The sequence below is a fragment of the Myotis nattereri genome, assembly GCF_964212035.1.
Source record: "Myotis nattereri genome assembly, chromosome: 15".
In the NCBI taxonomy this organism is placed as follows: domain Eukaryota; kingdom Metazoa; phylum Chordata; class Mammalia; order Chiroptera; family Vespertilionidae; genus Myotis; species Myotis nattereri.
This window is the reverse complement of record NC_138090.1, coordinates 51,556,371-51,575,876: the sequence shown is the minus strand read 5'-3', so window position 1 is coordinate 51,575,876 and position 19,506 is coordinate 51,556,371. Positions and strand designations below refer to the sequence as shown.

Genomic DNA, 19,506 nt, shown 5'->3' with positions numbered 1-19,506 from the left:
ATTTGTTTTCGGGGGAAGCACGTTGTCCAGAGGGCTTCCCCCCACATGAATGGTAGCTCCAGGGACTGGAGGAGGTAATGGAGGTGCCGAAGATACAAGAAGAGTCAAAGCCTCTGGTCACTTTCTACTATTTGTCTTACATCTCGTGCCACATTCATACATCCCTTTTCAGGAAGGGGCTCTAGGTAGTCCTGAACCATGGACCACAAACTGAAGACAGAACTAGGAATTTTCTCTGGACCTTAGGCTATATAACAATCTCTAAGTTGCTTCCACATCTTTCTTTTTTTAAATTAATTAAAACTTTATTGTTCAGATTATTACATTTGTTCCTCTTTCTCCCCTCCCCGCCCCCCGCCCATAACTCCCCTCCACCCAGATCCCACCCCACCCCCCTCCCTCAATCCCCACCCACTGTCCTCATCCATAGGTGCACAATTTTTGTCGGGTCACTTCCCGCATCCCCCTCACCCCCCCCCCCCAAGAATAGCCAGTCCACTCCCTTTCTATGCCCATGATTCTATTATACTCACTAGTTCATTCTGTTCATCGGATTATTCACTTGATTTTCAGATTCACTTGTTGATAGACGTGTATTTGTTGTTCATAATTTGTATCTTTACCACCTTCTTGTTCTTCCTCTTCTCAAAGAATACCTTTCAGCATTTCAAATAATACTGGTTTGGTGGTGATGAACTCCTTAGATTTTTCTTATCTGTGAAGCTCTTTCTCTGACCTTCACTTCTGAATGATAATTTTGCTGGATAAAGTAATCTTGGTTGTAGGTTCTTGGTATTCAACACTTTGAATATTTATTGCCACTCCCTTCTGGCCTACAAAGTTTCTGTTGAGAAATCAGCTGACAGTCGTATGGGTACTCCCTTGTAGGTAACTGACTTTCTTTCTCTTGCTGCTTTTAAGAATTTCTCGTTCTTTTGCTCTTGGCATTTTAATTATGATGTGTCTTGGTGTGGTCCTCTTTGGATTCCTTTTGTTTGGGGTCCTATGTGCTTCCTGGACTTGGAAGTCTATTTCTTTCACCAGGTAGGGGAAGTTTTCTGTCATTATTTCTTCAAATAGGTTTTCAATATCTTGCTCTCTCTATTCTTCTGGCACCCCTATAATTCAGATGTTGGTACTCTTGAAGCTGTCCCAGAGGCTCCTTACACTATCTTCATATTTTTGGACTCTTTTGTCATTTTGCTTTTCCGGTTGGGTGTTTTTTGCTTCTTCATATTTCAAATCTTTGACTTGATTCTTGCAATCCTCTGGTCTGCTGTTGGGAGTCTGTATAATATTTATTTTTATTTTATTGATTTTTTTTACAGAGAGGAAGGGAGAGGGATAGAGAGTTAGAAACATCGATGAGAGAGAAGCATCGATCAGCTGCCTCCTGCACACTCTGCACTGGAGATGTGCCTGCAACCAAGGTACGTGCCCCCGACCGGAATCGAACCCGGGACTCTTCAGTACCCAGGCTGATGCTCTATTCAGTGAGCCAAATCGGCGAGGGCAATATTCTTTATTTCAGTCCGTGTATGCTCAATTTCTAGTTGGTCCTTTATCACAACATCGAGGGTCTCATTAGATTTCTTGTAGATCTCATTAAGTTTATCGGCGGTTTCTAGAAAATTCTTAAAAACCTTAAAAGTGTGGTTTTGAACTCTAGATCCAGTAGTTTGCTTTCCTCCATTTCTCTCATTTGTGCCCTTTTTCTTTCTCTCCGCATTTTTTATGCTTCCCTGTATTGATAAAGTGGTTTTCTGTGCTGAGTGTCCTCTAGGGCCTAGTGGTTCAGTCTCCCCAATTACCTCAGGAGGACACTCTTGGTGCACCCCCTTGTGGTCTTTGTGCAGTCTTGATTGTTGTAGGTATCACTGAGAGGAATTGACCTCCAGGCCAATTGGCTGTGAGAATCAGCAGTGGGAGAACTTCTGTGTTGGAGACACCCCGCTGGGGCAAGACTTGCTTCAATGGGGATTTGGTGCTCACTGAGTCTGCCCCCTGAGCATGTCTTTTAGGGTTCCACGGAGCTGCAAACTGGATGGTTCCACTCTGACCTCTGGGTTTCCTGGCTCCTGGATCTTTAGGGAGGTGCTAATTTAGCCTTTGCCTGAGGCTATCCAGCAAACGCCTCACTGCAGGGTCTGGGCAGGGCGGGTCCCAGGGGATCAACAGGGCAGGGCTAGCAGTTATGGTGTCTCCCCTTCTCATTATCCTGGAAATCCCTGCCAGGCCCTCCGAGAGAAAGTTCCGACGGATGCCAGACAGTCCCGCTTCTCCTGTATGAGTCTGGGTCCCTAGAGACTCGCCCGGAATTGGAGCTCAGAGCCTGAGACTCCCTCCCGATTGAAAACAACAACCACGCCCTCAGCCGCCAGCCTGCTCCACATGCACCTACGCACCTTAGTATTTTACTTCCACACCGCACCTCCTTTGAGTCTCAGTATGCTTTTCTATGTCCTTCTAATTGTAGAATTTCCACTCAGCCAGCCTTCCTGTGGTTCTGGATGATGTCTGTTCCACCTTTTAGTTGTATTTTTGAAGTGGTTGTTTGAGGCAGCAAACTCTGGTATTTACCTATGCCGCCATCTTGATTTCTCCCGGATTATTTCTATCTTAGAAATTTTAAAAATGCCTACTTTAAAAGTGCTTCAATTAAGCATTGTCCCATGTGTTGTTTTTTGTTTTTTTTTCCAGCATCCAAAACCTCTTTAATAACATGATAGGATTTAGGATTAGTTTTTGTAGCCGGGGCTGGCCCGGCGGCCTCCTGCACGCTCGAACTTCTGGCCCTTGGATCGCACGTAGGGTTTGGTGTGGCTGTGGGGGGTTCCTGGGGCCTTGCCAAAATGCCTGTACACCTCGCGGCTCTTGCGAGGACCAGAAAGCAAGACAGTGCCACTGCCCTTGGGGGAGTCCAGGGCCAGTTGGTTGACGGTGAGAATCTTGCCCCCAGCCTTGAGGATGCGGCTCCGGGCACGGCTGCTCACAGGAAGGGCACACACCTTCAGTTTGGGCACCTCCTGGATCCTCACGTCATCGGTTATAGTCCCTACAACCACGGCGGTTTTGCCCTCCAGGGCAGGAAGCTTCATCTTGCGGATCATCCGGGAAAGGGACAGAGGCGGCCGAATGGTGCGGCTCATGAACAACCTCTTCAGCACCACTTGGTTGAAGGTGGAGTTGGTTCTTCTGGCCAGAAACCTGTATAGCTTTACCAACAGCCTTAGGTAGATGTCCTGGCTCTTGGTCTCCTTGCGCTGAACCTTTTGGTCTTTGTTTTGGCAAATGTCGACTCCCATGATGACGCCTTCTGTTCCACCAGGTCCAGAAAGAGGTGTCCCATGTGTTTTTTTTTTGTGTGTGTACCCTTGCCTGGGATCGGGTCCTATGTTTTACACCGAGGTAATTTACCATACAACAGCTCCCTACCATATTTTTGTTTTCTGGACTTCTTACCTTACTTTTGCTTTTTAATCTTACTCTCTGCCCCCGCCTTGGACTCCTTTCAACTGACCACTTTTTAAATTCCCACTGAACTCAGGCCTGTTCGGATGCCACTTGTGCCACGCCAGCACAGCTAAGAGTGATCCAGAGTGGGGGGTGATGAAAGGATTAAGAAAAGACAGACAAGAGAATGAAAGCTGGGTCTCTGTGGGACACTGCCTCCCTGATGAGGAGACAGCGTCCACAAGCCGAGTCTTTCTTTTATAGCAGATGCCATGAGGCAAAGTAGGGGTGTGATCAAGTTGTTTACAACATTCTCGTTGGTTTCAACCCTACTCAACTACAAGCACCTGAACTCTATCACACCTTCACGTGGGCCCCTTTTCGGATAATAGGTTCAGGCTTACAACTACAGCTGTTGGCTATAATTGTGCTGAGAAGGCCCTGCCCTCCAGCTGGGACTTGCACGTGGTCACGAGAGGACTGTGCTCTCTCATCAGTCCAAGGCTTGAACCTGTCAAAAACACTGTACCCCGCCCCATAGTTTCCTTTCTTCTACCTCTTTAAACAAGCCTCTTTTGAACACTCCATACCTTTTTCTCTAGTCATATTTTATAGGCTTGGGAAAAATACTGATAAGACACCTCACTATACACCTGCCAGACTGTCTCCTGGAAAGCAAACAAACTGTGACCTTTAAAAACAGCCCCCCATATCTACTCAACTTCAGCAAAGCCCCAGGCCCCTGCATTTGTTCTCTCTTAGCTAGAGCCACTGATGAAAAGCAGAACCCAGCCTTTCTCCCTTACCCTGTATTGACAACCAATACTTGGCCCTTTCTTCTCTTGGAAAGGAAAACCAACTTCCTCCCAGTATGGCTTCTTTTTGGTGTAAATTCTTCCACAGCCTGCATCACCTGCCAAACCGTTACAGTGTACCCTTTTTCTAAGGAGTTAAGTATGTGAAAACGAGGGAAATGACATTGTAGAGGCAAAATAATATTTCCTTCTCTTCTAAATTAACCAATAGAGTCAAAGGAACACTCAGCATTAAAGAATTCCTAGGAAAAAGCCTTCATTATTTTGCAATGAAAGACACCTGAGACTGGCAGTTCTCCCACTGATGACTTAGGAACTGAATAAATTCATCACAGGCATGTAGGGAAAGTGTGTCTCTGACAATCGCAGTTTTTCTCCAATATTCTGTTTACTGGCGCCAACGGTAATCATTCCTATGTGGCAACTCATGACAGGGAAACAAAGAAGAACTAAGGGATAAGGTATTCCTAATTTTCTTCAACAAATGAGACAACAGAGTTAGCTTCCCCAGGCACAGGAGGATAGTGACTGATGCCATCTATAGGTGATTCATGTGAAATACCTTCAGCAACAAAAATATGCAGTGACATACACAAGGAAACACTTCTCCCTATGTTGGAACGTGCGATATAGACACATAAGGTTCCAACAGAAATACTAACAAACAGAACAAAAACAGTTGGGGGATATCACATAATGGAGGTGAAGAAATGTATGAGATGTAATTCAGACTAAGACTTCACATATTTTCTTACACAACTGTTAAATCCTAACAGAAAAACGACATGTCCCACACATCTAAAAAGTTTTTCACATTTAGACTCTTTTGTGCAGAGCAGATTTACAAATTTGGCTGAGAGATATCTTTTGGGGCACGCTACAGTGTATTGGACAGGTTCATGCCTCGGATCGATGAGAGGGCACAGTCCTCTCATTGCCACGTGCAAGTCCCAACTTGGAGGGCAGAGCCTTCCTAGCACAATAATAGCCAATAGCTATAGCTATAAGCTTGAACCTATAGTCCAAACACTTGGCCCCACGTGCCTAAGAGATAGAATTCAGGTACATGTAGTTGAATAGGATTTGAACCCACGAGAATGTTGTAAACATCTTGAACATGCCCTTACTTTGCCTCCTGGCATCTGCTATAAAATAAAGACAGGGGTTTTTGGCGTTGGCACTGTCTCTCTCCACCCCAGAGGGCAGCGTCACACCGAGACCCAGCTTTCATCCTCTTCTCTGTCTTTTCTTAATACTTTCATCGCCCCAACTCAGGGTCACTGATCCAGGCTGAGCTGGCATGGCACATAAGGCGCACTGGGGCTGAGTATGCCATGGCCATGCCGGCTCCCCACATCTCACACTAACTGCACTCATAACTGCTTTCTCCAGTATGAACTCTCTGATGATATTGAAGACTATTGCTACTTGTAAAAGATTTCCCACATTCACTGCATTTATAAAGATTTTCCCCAGTATGAAATGTCTGATGACTATAAAGTTCAGAGCTAGTAATAAAAGACTTCCCACATTCACTGCTGAGGTCTTTCTGCAGTGTGCACTCTGCGATGATAATGGAGACCACGCCTACGTTTAAAAGATTTTCCACATTTACTGCATTTATAAGGCTTTTCTCCTGTATGAACTTGCTGATGACTACGAAGGCAGGTTTTAGTGATAAAAGATTTCCCACATTCACTGCATTTATAAGGCTTTTCTCCAGTATGAGTTCGCTGATGACTCTGAAGGTCGCTTTTAGTGATAAAAGATTTCCCACATTCACTGCATTTGTAAGGCTTTTCTCCAGTATGAACTCTCTGATGAATACAAAGTTGGGTCTTAGTAATAAAACATTTCCCACATGCACTGCATTTATAAGGCTTTTCTCCAGTATGAACTCTCTGATGAATACGAAGGTGGGTCTTAGTAATAAAACATTTCCCACATTCACTGCATTGATAAGGCTTTTCTCCTGTGTGAACGCTCTGATGATGATATTGGAAACCACTGCGACTTTTAAAATACTTTCCACATTCACTGCATTTATAAAGATTTTCCCCAGTATGATATTTCTGCTGACAATGAAGTTCAGAGCTAGTGGTAAAAGACTTCCCACATTCACTGCTGAGATAAGGTCTTTCTTCAGTGTGCACTCTGAGATGCAATTGGAGACCACTGCTACGTTTAAAACATTTTCCACATTTACTGCATTTATAAGGCTTTTCTCCAGAGTGAACTTTCTGATGAGGACAAAGATCAGTGCATGTGTTAAAAGATTTCCCACATTCACGGCATTTATAGGGCTCTTCTCCAGTATGAACTCTCTGATGACGACGAAGGTGGGTCTTAGTAATAAAACATTTGCCACATGCACTACATTTATAAGGTTTTTCTCCAGTGTGAACTTTCTGATGATACTGGAGACCCTTGATACTTGTAAAAGTTTTCCCACATTCCCTGCATTTATAAGGCTCTTCTCCAGTGTGAATTCTCTGGTGATATTGTACCGTAGCCCTAGCAGTAAAAGATTTTCCACAGTCACTGCATTTATAGGGCTTTTCTCCAGTATGAACTCTCTGATGACGATGAAGGTGGGTCTTAGCAATAAAACCTTTCCCACATGCAATGCATTTATAAGGTTTTTCTCCAGTGTGAACTGTCTGATGATATTGGAGGCCTCTGGTATTTGTAAAAGTTTTTCCACATTCACTGCATTGATGCAGCTTTTCTCCTGTGTGAACTCTCTGATGATACTGGAGACCAATGCTACGTGTAAAAGACTTTCCACATTCACAGCATTTATAAGGCTTTTCTCCAGTGTGAACTCTCTGATGAGGAAAAAGATCAGTGCATTTGTTAAAAGATTTCCCACATTCACTACATTTATAGGGCTTTTCTCTAGTATGAACTTTCTGATGACTACGAAGTTGGGTCTTAGTAATAAAACATTTGCCACATGCACTGCATTTATAAGGTTTTTCTCCAGTGTGAACTTTCTGATGATACTGGAGACCCTTGATACTTGTAAAAGTTTTCCCACATTCCCCGCATTTATAGGGCTCTTCTCCAGTGTGAATTCTCTGATGATATTGTACTGTAGCCCTAGCAGTAAAAGATTTTCCACAGTCACTGCATTTATAGGGCTTTTCACCAGTATGAACTCTCTGATGACTACGAAGGTGGGTCTTAGTAATAAAACATTTCCCACATGCACTGCATTGATAAGGTTTTTCTCCAGTGTGAACTCTCTTATGATATTGGAGACCTCTGGTATTTGTAAAAGTTTTTCCACATTCACTACATCGATAAGGCTTTTCTCCTGTGTGAACTCTCTGATGACTACGAAGTTGGGTCTTAGTAATAAAACATTTCCCACATGCACTGCATTTATAAGGTTTTTCTCCAGTGTGAACTCTCTGATGATATTGGAGACCTCTGGTACTTGTAAAAGTTTTTCCACATTCAGTGCATTGATAAGGCTTTTCTCCTGTGTGAACTCTCTGATGATTATGAAGGTGAGAGTTAGTTGTAAAAGATTTTCCACATTCAGAGCACACAAAACATTGACTTCCAACATGGACACTCTTTTTCTGAATAAACATGTGGGTGCAACTAATGTCATCCTTGCATTCTTTCCTGGTGTAACAATTTTCTCTCCTTTGAAACATCATCCCACGTGTTGAAATAGCATTGGGACTGTCCACGGTCTGAGGAGCCGTTAGGTGGCGACTTCCTGATCTGGTAAGGAAATCCTGCCCAACCTTTGTGCAGGTGAAACGATTCTGGGACACTTTGAAATTGCAGCTGTTTGCAAGTGAGATCCTGTCCACACCTCTAATGGAAGTCTTCTCTCTCACATGCTGCTGATGAAATTTTACACTGAAGTAAAACTGTTTTGCACATGAACCACACCTCAACAGTATCTGTCCGTGTTGCGTTCCCTGCAGCTCCATCATGTGGAAAATGTTTCCCAAGACAGGCCCACAACTTTCACAGGGGTGGCTCTTCTGGGAAGACACGGCTACCTTGATATTTCTTGCCTGTGACACTTTAACAGAAATGTTCTGCTCAGTCAGTGCCTCAACATTCTCTGCTCCACAGCAGCAACCTGTATAAAAGGAAATGCTGGTGAGGTACATGTTGGCCTTATGAAAACAGAATATCTTCACCACGAATGATTAACAGTCATGACTAGGCATGACTGCATAGAAAGATTTTCAAGATGAGTGAGACAGTGAGGAAATTGCTTTTATAAATAACATGGCCCCAAAAGTCAGTCGATAATGGAAATCTCACGGAGAGGGAAAGAAGCATATCAGTCGATACAAAGAGAGGAAGGCTCTACTCATTGTTCTTGCACAAATGGCTTCCTTTAAGACCTTACATTCTGACCATGTGAGTCTGTGAAGAATAATTTCAAGCTGCTCAGAGAGAAAAAAAATAATTTCATTAGATCACAGGATATACAACTTCAATATAATAACACGTGTGCTCTCCAAAGTACTGCATGCATGGACCAATGTTGGCTTGCAGTACAGAGAGACCTGTGAAAGAGGCAGAGGTACAAAGTCCAGGGAGGTTAAGGTCATCCGTGAGCTGAGAATCTAAGTAGAAATGATCATAATTAGAACTAAATAGTTGGCAAAGTATCAGCAATAAGCACAAAAAAGCATAATTGAGTGAGGAATGGGCAACTGTAACAAAACACTGGGTTTCTCCCTATGAACGTAACAAACGCCTGTCATGATTTCCTCCCCAATGACCCTTCCCTAAAGAAAGATCACCTGGGGTCCACAGGGTCATTCATAAAGTCGTGTTTCTTCTGTGATGCACAAATGATTCTTCCCCTTCAATCCCTTTGAGGCATTGCTTGGGGTAAATAATGCAAAGAACGGGGGGGGGGGGGGTCAATATTGTGGTAGAACAACAAAGGACAAATGAGATCACAGTCAAAAGACCAAGGCGAGTGACATCACCAAGATGGCAGGATCAGAGAGATGAGCTTCTTCCCCCTTCCCAGTATAAGCAGACAGCTTTCCATGAACAAAAACCCCATAGGAAATGGGAATAAGAGTACCATGAAGACAAAAAGTATTATAGACACAAATAAAGGATAACTGTACAGAAAGGATGACTGGAAAGACTGAGTGAACAAATATATTTGAAGATACCTACAGTCAAAAACAAGGGTAAGAGTTATGCTTGTGCTATCATTGACCCTAGTGGCCTGTGCTACAACAAAACCTGGAAATTTGTGTTTAAAAACCTCAGAATGCCTTGGCCAGTATGGCTCAATTGGTTGGAGCATCGTCCTGAATACCAAAGGGTCGAGAATTCCATTCAGAGTGAAGGCACATATCAGTACGTGGATTCCATTTCCAGTTAGCTTGTGTACAGAAGGCAGCCGATTGATGTTTCTCCCTCACTCTGATGTTTCTCTCTCTCTTTCTCTCCATCTCTCTTCCTCTCTATCTGAAAGCAATAATATACAAATAACAATTTCAAGGTAGCCAAACCCAAAACTGAAATAAAAACAATCTATTGACATGGTCAATAAAAAGACAACCTATCAAAACCATGTATAAAATCCAGAAAATACAATTCTAAGAGGAAATTTTATAGGGAAAAATGCCTACATTATGAAAAAAGATCTCGGGAGAAACTAAGATGGCGGCATAGGGAAACACTGAAATTGCTGCCTCCTACAACAATTTCAAAACACAATAAAAAGACAAAACGGACATCATCCAGAACTTACAGGAGGGCTGGCGGAGTGGACATTCTACAACTAGAAGGAAGGAGAAAAGCACATTGAGGGTCAGGAGCTGCGGAAGTGCAAAGGTACAGAGGCTCAAGAGTGCGCAGAAAGGGGCTGGTACCTCAGGACGCGACTGTCTTTTTGAATCGGGAGGGAGTCACAAGCTCCCTACTGCTCTGAACTCTGGTTCCAGGAAGTCTCTGGGGACCCAGGACTCATACGGGGAGAAACTGGACTGTCTGGCAGCGGGCAGAACTCGGAACTCGAGGGCGGCTTTCTCTCAGAGGTGCTTGCAGCAATTAAATTATCAGGACACTGAGACAAGCGCGGCCCCTTAGGGCAGGGCTGAGAATCCGCCATAGTTCCTTGCTCCGCCCTTTGATTCCCTGAGACCCCGCCCCACCCAGGCTGCAGCAGAGGGTTTTGCATATGAATGCCCTGGCCCTTTGCAACATGAGAATTACCTAACAAATGGCAGCTGGGCCACAGACCCAGAACTTCCAAGAGAAGGCCCAAGGCCTCACAGCAGCTTGCATTGCTTCACAGCTGGGCCTCATCAGGGCACCTCCAAACTCCAAAAAAGTAAGGGGAATCTGAAGTTCTCTTCATAGCTCCTGCTGGGTAACCTCCAAGAGCCAGTGTACCCAGTGATCAGAGGGGGACCATCCAGATTACAACTCCTCAGATCCAAAAGGGACACACCCAGGGGGCAGACACAGTGAGCACCAAAGCCCCATTGAAGCAAGTCTTGCCCCAGAAGGGTGTCTTCAGCACAGAAGTTCTCCCACTGAAGACACAGCCGATTCTCACTGCCAATTGGCCTGGAGGTCAATTCCTCCCAGTGATCCTACAACAATCAAGGCATAACTACAACAAGACTGTGCACAAAGCCCACAAGGGGGTGCACCAAGAGTGTCTACCTCAGGTAACGGGGGAGGCTGAGCCACTGGGCCCTACAGGACACCTAGCACACAAAACCACTCTACCAACACAGGGAAGCATAAAAAATGCGGAGACAAAGAAACAGGTCACAAATGAAAGAAATGGAGGAAAGCAAACGACTGGATATAGAGTTAAAACCACGTTTATAAGGTTTTTCAAGAATTTTATGGAAATCTCCGATAAATTTAGTGAGACCCTCAAAAAATATAGTGAGACCCTCAAGGATATGAAAAAGGACCAAGTAGAAATTAAGCATACACTGACTGAAATAAAGAATAATATACAAGAGATCCAACAGCAGACAAGAGGATCCCAAGAATCAAGTGAAAGATTTGAAATACAAAGAAACAAAAAATACCCAACCGAAAAAGAAAAAAGAAAAAAGATTCCAAAAATATGAAGATAGGATGTGAGGGCGATCTGGCTGCGACATCTGTCTCCCCACTGATCGCCAGGGTTGATTCGGCTGATCTGGCTGGCTAGGCGGGTGTCCCCCTCCTCCCTCAACGATGCATGTGCGTCCCTCCCGAAGCTGCGCGCTCGGTAGAAGAGGACGACCTTCCCCCCCGAGGAGAGGACCGGTCTTCGGTCAAGGGTATACGAGTAGCTGCGCTCCCCTGCTAGAACTTCCAAACAAAAATATGAAGATAGTGTAAGGAGCCTCTGGGACAACTTCAAGTGTACCAACATTAGAATTATAGGGATACCAGAAGAAGAGAGAGGGCAAGATATTGAAAACCTATTTGAAGAAATAATGACAGAAAACTTCCCCTACCTGGTGAAAGAAATAGACTTACAAGTCCAGGAAGGGCAGAGAACCCCAAACAAAAGGAACCCAAAGAGGACCACACCAAGACACATCATAATTAAAATGCCAAGAGCAAAAGACAAAGAGAGAATCTTAAAAGCAGCAAGAGAAAGAAACTCAGTTACCTACAAGGGAGTACCCATACGACTGTCAGCTGATTTCTCAACAGAAACCATGCAGGCCAGAAGAGAGTGGCAAGAAATATTCAAAGTGATGAATAGCAAGAACCTACAACCAAGATTACTTTATCCAGCAAAGCTATCATTCAGAATAGAAGGTCAGATAAAGAGCTTCACAGATAAGAAAAAGCTAAAGGAGTTCATTACCACCAAACCAGCATTATATGAAATGCTGAAAGGTATTCTTTAAGAAGAGGAAGAAGAAAAAGGAACTCTTACCATTTGCCACAGCATGGATGGAACTGGAGAGCAGATAAATACCACATGATCTCACTCATTTGTGGAATATAATGAACAACATAAACTGATGAACAAGGACTGATCCAGACGGAGAGGCATTGATTGGACTGTCGGCCTTGGAGGGAAGGTAGGGGAGGATGGGGGTAAGGGGGAAAGATCAACCAAAGGACTTATATGTAAGCATATAGTCCTAACCAATGGACAAGGACAACCGGGGGGGGGAGGGGTGGGGGGGTGTGAGGGCATGAGTGTGTGCGTGGGGGGGGGGGGGGTAACGTGGGGATAAGGACACATATGTAATATCTTAATCAATAAAAAAATATTAAAAAAAAAAGAAAAAAGATCTCAAAAACCTAATCTTCCATCTCAGGAATCTATAAACAAAACAAGAAAGTAAACTGAAAGACTGCAAAGAAATGACACAAGAAATGTTTGAACAAGCATCAATTAAAGGGAGATAAGACAAAATTTTAAAAAAACCTAACAGGCCGAGACCGGTTTGCCTTAGTGGATAGAGCGTCGGCTTGTGGACTGAAAGGTCCCAGGTTCGATTCCGGTCAAGGGCATGTACCTGGGTTGTGGGCACGTCCCCACTAGGAGATGTGCAGGAGGCAGCTGATCGATGTTTCTAACTCTCTATCTCTCTCTCCCTTCCTCTCTGTAAAAAATCAATAAAATATATTTAAAAAAAAAATACCTAACAGGTACTTTTCTCAAATACAAAAATTGGTAAACCTTGATCTAGACCAAGGGTGGGCAATCTCTATTACATGCTGGCATGCGAAACTCTCTCTTATACTCTTTCATTTAGAATTTTTTTCTCAATATCGACTTTTTTATTTTTGAGATAAATTCAGTGTAGTTGCATCTTAGATAAATAAATAATTTTACATAACATGCATACATTAAACACTAAATGTATTTTTCATCATCATATACTGTGTTTTTGTCGCTGGAATGAATTTTATTATTTCTTCAAGATTCTTCACATGCATACACCAGAGATATCAAGTAGGCATAACATGTTCTCAAAAAATTACGGTTGGCACGTAGAATTTTGAGTCAGAGATTTTGCTGGTCTTGGCACGCACTCACAAAAACGTTGCCCACCCCTGAGCTAGACTAAAACAAAAAAACACACAAATAAATAAAAGAGGAAAAAAACCTAAACGGAATGAAAACAGAAATGAAACGTAAGACATTACACCTGACACTATGAACCCCAAAGCATCATAAGAGAGGTTGATGTTAGGAAACGAGAATACTTAACTTACAAGCAACCGATTCCCCTGACCTCCTGGGCCAGGAGGTCCTGGGGGGAAGGGGCGGATGAAGATATATATGAGGAGAAAGTGGACTGACTGGCATCGGGGCAGGAACTAAGGGGCAGCTTTCTCCCAGATGGAGGTGCTGGCGGTGGTCATTATACCTATGTTGGGACATCCCAGGTCGCAGGTCTGACTGACAATCATTTCAGTTGGGTCTGGGAACCCCAAACTTATCAATAAAAGGCCCAATATGGGACAGCAGCACTAGCCTCCCTTAATTCAAGGCTGGGCCTCATCAGGGCATTTCCAAACCCGAAACAAAGAGGAGAATCTACAAATCTCTCTGTAGATCCAGCTGGGTGTCTCCAGGCAGTAGCTGACTTTACAGCTCCCGGGAGAACAAAGAGCCAGTGTATCCAGTGGTCAGTGTGATACCATAGCAGCTTACAACTCTTTTTTTTTTAAAAAAATATATATATTTTATTGATTTTTTACAGAGTGGTAGGGAGAGGGATAGACAGTTAGAAACATCGATTAGAGAGAAACATCGACCAGCTGCCTTCTGCACACTCCCCACGGGGGATGTGCCCGCAAGCAAGGTACATGCCCTTGACCGGAATCGAACCTGGGACCCTTGAGTCCGCAGGCCGACGCTCTATCCACTGAGCCAAACCAGTTAGGGCGCAGCTTACAACTCTTAACATCCATAAGCCACACACTCAAGGGCAGATTCACTGAGCACCAAAGCCCCACTGAAGCAAATCCTGTACCACAGGGGTGTCATTTTCACAGCACTTCACCCGCTGTAGTCGAAGTGACCCCTACCGAGGCTAAAATCCTCAACATAATTCTGGCAAATAAGATCCAGCATTTCATTAGAAAGATTATACACCATGACCAAGTGGGATTTAATTTGTGGGATGAAAGGATGGTCCTATTTCTGCAAACCAATAAATAGAATACATCATAAAAACAAAATGAGAGACAAAAATCACAATCATATCAATTGATGCAGAAAAAGCATTTGACAAAATCCAACACCCTTTCTTGAGAAAAACTCTCAGCAAAGTGACAGTACAGGGTTCATAATAAAAGCCTTATGTGAAAAACCTACAGCCAATATCACACTCAATGGGCAAAAACTAAAACCATTTTCCCTAAGAACAGGAACAAGAGAGGGATGCCCACTTGCACCACTCCTGTTTGATCTAAGACTGGAAGTGCTAGCCATAAAGATCAGACAAGAAGAAGAAATGAAAGGCATCCAAATTGGAAAAGAAGAAGTAAAACTGTCATTATTAGCAGATGATATAATATTGTACATGGAAAACACTTAAGACTTCATGAAAAACTACTAAATATAATAAATACATTCAGCAATGTAGCAGGATACAAAATTAACACCCGCAAATCTATGGTTTTTTTATACACCAATAATCAACTCACAGAAAGAGAAACAAACAAACAATCCTATCTACCAGTGCAATAAAAATATTAGGATACCTAGGAATAGACTTAGGTAAGGAGGTCAAAGACCTGTACTCAGAAAATTACAAGAAGTTGAAAAAAAGAGATAGAAGACGATATAAACAAATGAAAGAATATACCGTGTTCGTGGATTGGTAGAATCAACATCAATAAAATGTCCATACTACCCAAACAAATCTACAGACTCAACGCAATACTCATTAAACGATACCAAGGGCATATTTCACAGGCCTATAATAAACTCTTCAAAAATTTATTTGGAATAAAAAAAAAAGAACAACCGAATAGGCACAGCAATCTTGAGAAAGAAGAACAAAGTTGTAGGAATCACAAGATCAGATACCAAGCAATAGCACAAAAATGCCTGGTCCTGGCACAACAGACACATAGAGGAATGCAACAGAACCGAGAACACAGAATTCGACCAAAGCCCTTATGCTCAATATTTGACAAAGGAGGAAATAGCATACCATGGAGTCAAGACACTCCCTTCAATAAAAGGTGTTGGGAAAATTGGACAGATACATGCATAAAAAGGAACTAGACCACCAACTTATACGATACACAAAAATAGACTAAAAATGGGAAAAGGACTTAAATGTAAGAGGGGAAACAAAACATTTTAGAAGGATCCACAGGCAGCAAAATATCTCACATATGTCCCAGCATTATCGTCACAAATACAGCTCTAAGGGCAATGGAAAGTAAGAAAAAATAAACCAATGGCACTACATCAAAATAAAAAGCTTCTGCAAAGCAAATGAAACCATCAACAAAAACAAGAAAGCCCAGGAGCACATATTTGCCAATGTTATCTCTGGCAAGGGTTTAATCTCCAAAATTTACAGGGAACTCATACATCTTCACAAAAAGAACATAAACGATCCAATAAAAAAAATAAGCAATTGACTAAAATAGACACTTTTCGAAAGTGGACATATAGTGGGCAGAGAGACAGATGAAAACTTGCCTAAAGTCACTAATTATCTGAGAGACACAAATGAAAATGACAATGAGATATCATATCACACACGTCAGGATGGCTATCATCAACTAATGGACAAATGACAAGTCCTGGTGAGGAAGTACACAAAAGGAACCCTTGTGCACGACCGATGGTCATGCAGACTGGTGTTGACACTGTGCAAAATGGTACAGACTTTCCACAAAAAATTATAAATTGAATTCCTATTTGACCCAGTAATAGCACTTCCAGCAACATATCCCAATAAATCAGAAACAAAAATTGTAAAGGACATATGCACCCCTATGTTCACAGCAGCACAATTTACCATATCTAAGATTTGGAAATAGCCTAAGTGCCCATCGGTGGATGAGTGGATTGAAAAACTGTGGTACATCAACAGGATGAAATACTACGCTGCTGTAAAAAGAAGGAACTCTTATCATTTGAAACAGCATGGATGCACCTGGAGAGCATTATTCTAAGCAAAATAAGCCAGTCGGAGAAAGACAAATATCACATCATCTCAGTCATTTGTACTCAATGGGGGAAAGAAGACACATATGTAATACTGTATACAATACTTTAAACATTAAAGAATTTTAAAAAAGAAATATAGTGGCCAAAACCGGTTTGGCTCAGTAGATAGAGCGTCGGCCTGCGGACTGGGAGGTCCCGGGTTCGATTCCGGTCAAGGGCATGTACCTTGGTTGCGGGCACATCCCCAGTGGGAGATGTGCAGGAGGCAGCTGATCGATGTTTCTCTCTCATCGATGTTTCTAACTCTCTATCTCTCTCTCTTCCTCTCTGTGAAAAATCAATAAAATATATTTTAAAAAAAAAAAAAAAGAAATATAGTGAGGATATCCATAGTACACAATGCAGTCTACAGATTAATGCAATGCTGAGGGTAATTATTATGGTGTTTACGAAGAAATGAAAAGAGAATCTTGAAATGTATGGAACTAAAAACTCGAATTGCAAAAACAAACTTGAGCAAGAACAAAGCTGGTGGTATCATACTTTCAGACTTCAATTTATTACAGAAAAAAAGCAAGCAAGCTGTGTTGCTGCAGAAACACAGACACATATATCAATAGAACACAACAGAAAACACAGAAATAAACCAAAACATCCTTTCAGGTAATCTTTGTCAAAGCTGCAAGACACAGAGGAAGGGAAAGATAGTTTCTTCAATGAAAGGTGCTGCTGAAAATCAATACTCACATGTAAACACAACAATACTGGACACCACTGATAAAATTTAACTCAACCTGCATGACAGAATTAAATGTGCAAGGTAAAACGTAAAACGCCTCAGGACAACCTAGAGAAAAAGTTTTGCAGATTTGTTTGGAGGGGATTTTCTGAATGTGACAACAACAACCAGACAGAAAAGAAAAAACAAACAGTCCAGACGGCAACAAATAAAGAAAAAAGCTTCTTCACAGCACATTAGCAGTAAACAAAATGAAATGAAAGGAAATCTAGAGAACAGAAGAAAATACTTGCAAATTCTACGAAGGAATCGATTGGAGAGATTGTGGATGCAGTTCTGATCAGCACAATAAAGAGAATATTGAGATATAGACAGAAATTCACACAAAAGTTGGAGTTCCCAGGGAATAATAAAGTTATGTTAATACTTTACTGGAGGCTAAGAACAATGCAAGGAGTTGTCTGAAAACCAAACTCGATATAACTTCATTAAAAATATTTTATTGCTAAGCACTAGTAACAAGCACCTTTGCTTGCTAGAAACATAGTGGCACTAGACGTGCTGAACGCAGGGTTGCTAAAAATATCGACTTTGTAGAAAATCGGGTGTGGGGCAGCAATATCTGCATCTGAAAAGCACAATTAAGTACTTTTGCAAAAATATGTGTTCCTGGATGTGATAGGCAATTAATATATAATATATACAAGGTAGTCAAGAGAATATTTAAGCAAAAAACAGAGTTCTTAAGCAGGAAAAGGACATAGAAACAATTCCTCAAAAAGTATGTACAAATGACCAACAAGAACATAAAAAATGCTTTCCTCACTGAACAAGGTGGAATCCCTCAGGCTTCCAAACACACTACCAAGCAAAAATCCTTCCCTGTGAGTTTAGTGCAGCGGGGAGTATTGGGAGTTCAGGAATAGAAGGGAGCAATGGAAACAGACCAACCCTCCCCAGGACAGCAACTACCCAGGACACTGGAAAAATCAAGCAGTACCACAGTCTACATGGGAGGACACAGCACACACTGGGGGATGGGGCCTGAGAAATCGCAAAGCCAAGTCCAGATCACTGGTGAGAGTGAGGCTCTTACCCAGTGAGGATATAAGTTCAAAGTTCTCCAGCATCACATTCAGGTACAGCTGTCTCTGACCCTCATCAAGGAGGCTCCATTCCTCCCTGGAGAAGTACAGGGCAATGTCCTCAAAGGTCACGCCAACCTGTCAGAATGGAAACAATGAAAACCAGAGCTGCCTTTCTGAGAACCAGTAATTCTACACCTTACACACCTTCCCCGTCTCAACCTCCTCCAGGGCACTGGTAACTGTGGACACGAGGCCCTAATGCCAGTGCAGGCTGCTCTCACATCACAGTCCCATTACTCACTGTGATGGCCCTCAGTAGAGCAGCTGGGTTGGGTGGGAAGGATTAAGGGAGGGGAGGTGAGGGTAGAGGGCAATGCTATTTAAGGTCTGGGCGATGCCTGCCGGCCCCAGCCTTCCAGCCAAGCAACACCACTGCAGTCTCCCAGATCCTGCCTCCAAGACAAAGACAAACGTGGGTTTGTGCTTCACCTTTAATACCCCACACAACGTCTCGGGGACCATCAGCGCACACTTCCTCCAGATGTGCTCACCACTGGGTAATGTTGATCCCCTTCCCATCTTCAGATCCCAGGTTCACTCCCTCAGCTCTGCCCCCTTCCAGCTCCAGTGCCACCGGATCTCGCTGGACTCACCCACGAACTTGGCATATGGCGTGTAGAGAGCTTGGAGTCCAGCCGGATCCAGGACCACCCCAGGCCCCTGATGGACCCCACAGCCGGGAAAGCCCCGAATGAGCCTGTGCCGTCCTCCCTGCAGCCTCTGCTCTTTCCGTCAATACTCACAGCCACACCCTCAGGGACCTTCAGATGCAAGTCACCCCCGTCCTCTCTGCCCTGCACTTGCTGTGTCCTCAGAAGCCACCACACTCCTCTCTCCCCTCCGCCTTCCTCACGGTCCTCCACGCGGGACTGAGCTGCAGGACGGGACAGGCGCCCGCACCCGGGCTGTGGTGTCTGTGTGAGGAGGCGGTGAGGGCCTGGGGGACCGACTCACCTCAGCCCGTCTCCTCAGCGGGGGCGCCGCCATTGCCCTCTGTGGGCGGAGCGGGGCGGGAGCGGCTGAAGCCGCTGCAGGAATGGCGGTCCCTGTCCCGGCCCTGGCGTGTGTTCGGGTGGCGACTACGAGCTTCAATCCCACGTGTGAGCTGTGAGCACCACTGGAGGCTCCGACCATGGGCTGTGAGGCAGGGAGCACCACTCCCCGGCCTTCTCCACCGGAGTGGGACTATGAAAACCTCACCGCCCGAGAAAAAAACCTGAGATG

At 43.6% G+C, this 19,506-nt stretch overlaps 2 protein-coding genes across 2 annotated transcripts; both read right to left on the bottom strand.

Annotated features, from left to right (window-relative positions):
- Positions 1-865: 865 nt before the first annotated feature.
- LOC308531486 (large ribosomal subunit protein eL18-like) lies at positions 866-4,641 on the bottom strand. Its single transcript, XM_081108423.1, has one exon. The coding sequence runs from the start codon at positions 3,303-3,305 to the stop codon at positions 2,739-2,741; it is 567 nt and encodes a 188-aa protein (XP_080964549.1). The 5' UTR covers positions 3,306-4,641; the 3' UTR covers positions 866-2,738.
- A 237-nt stretch (positions 4,642-4,878) lies between these two features.
- LOC308530680 (uncharacterized protein) lies at positions 4,879-19,269 on the bottom strand (the record flags this gene model as incomplete). Its single annotated transcript, XM_081107375.1, has 4 exons — positions 4,879-4,925; positions 7,141-8,376; positions 18,231-18,357; positions 19,237-19,269. The coding sequence occupies 4 exons, from the start codon at positions 19,267-19,269 to the stop codon at positions 4,879-4,881; spliced, it is 1,443 nt and encodes a 480-aa protein (XP_080963501.1).
- Positions 19,270-19,506: the final 237 nt, after the last annotated feature.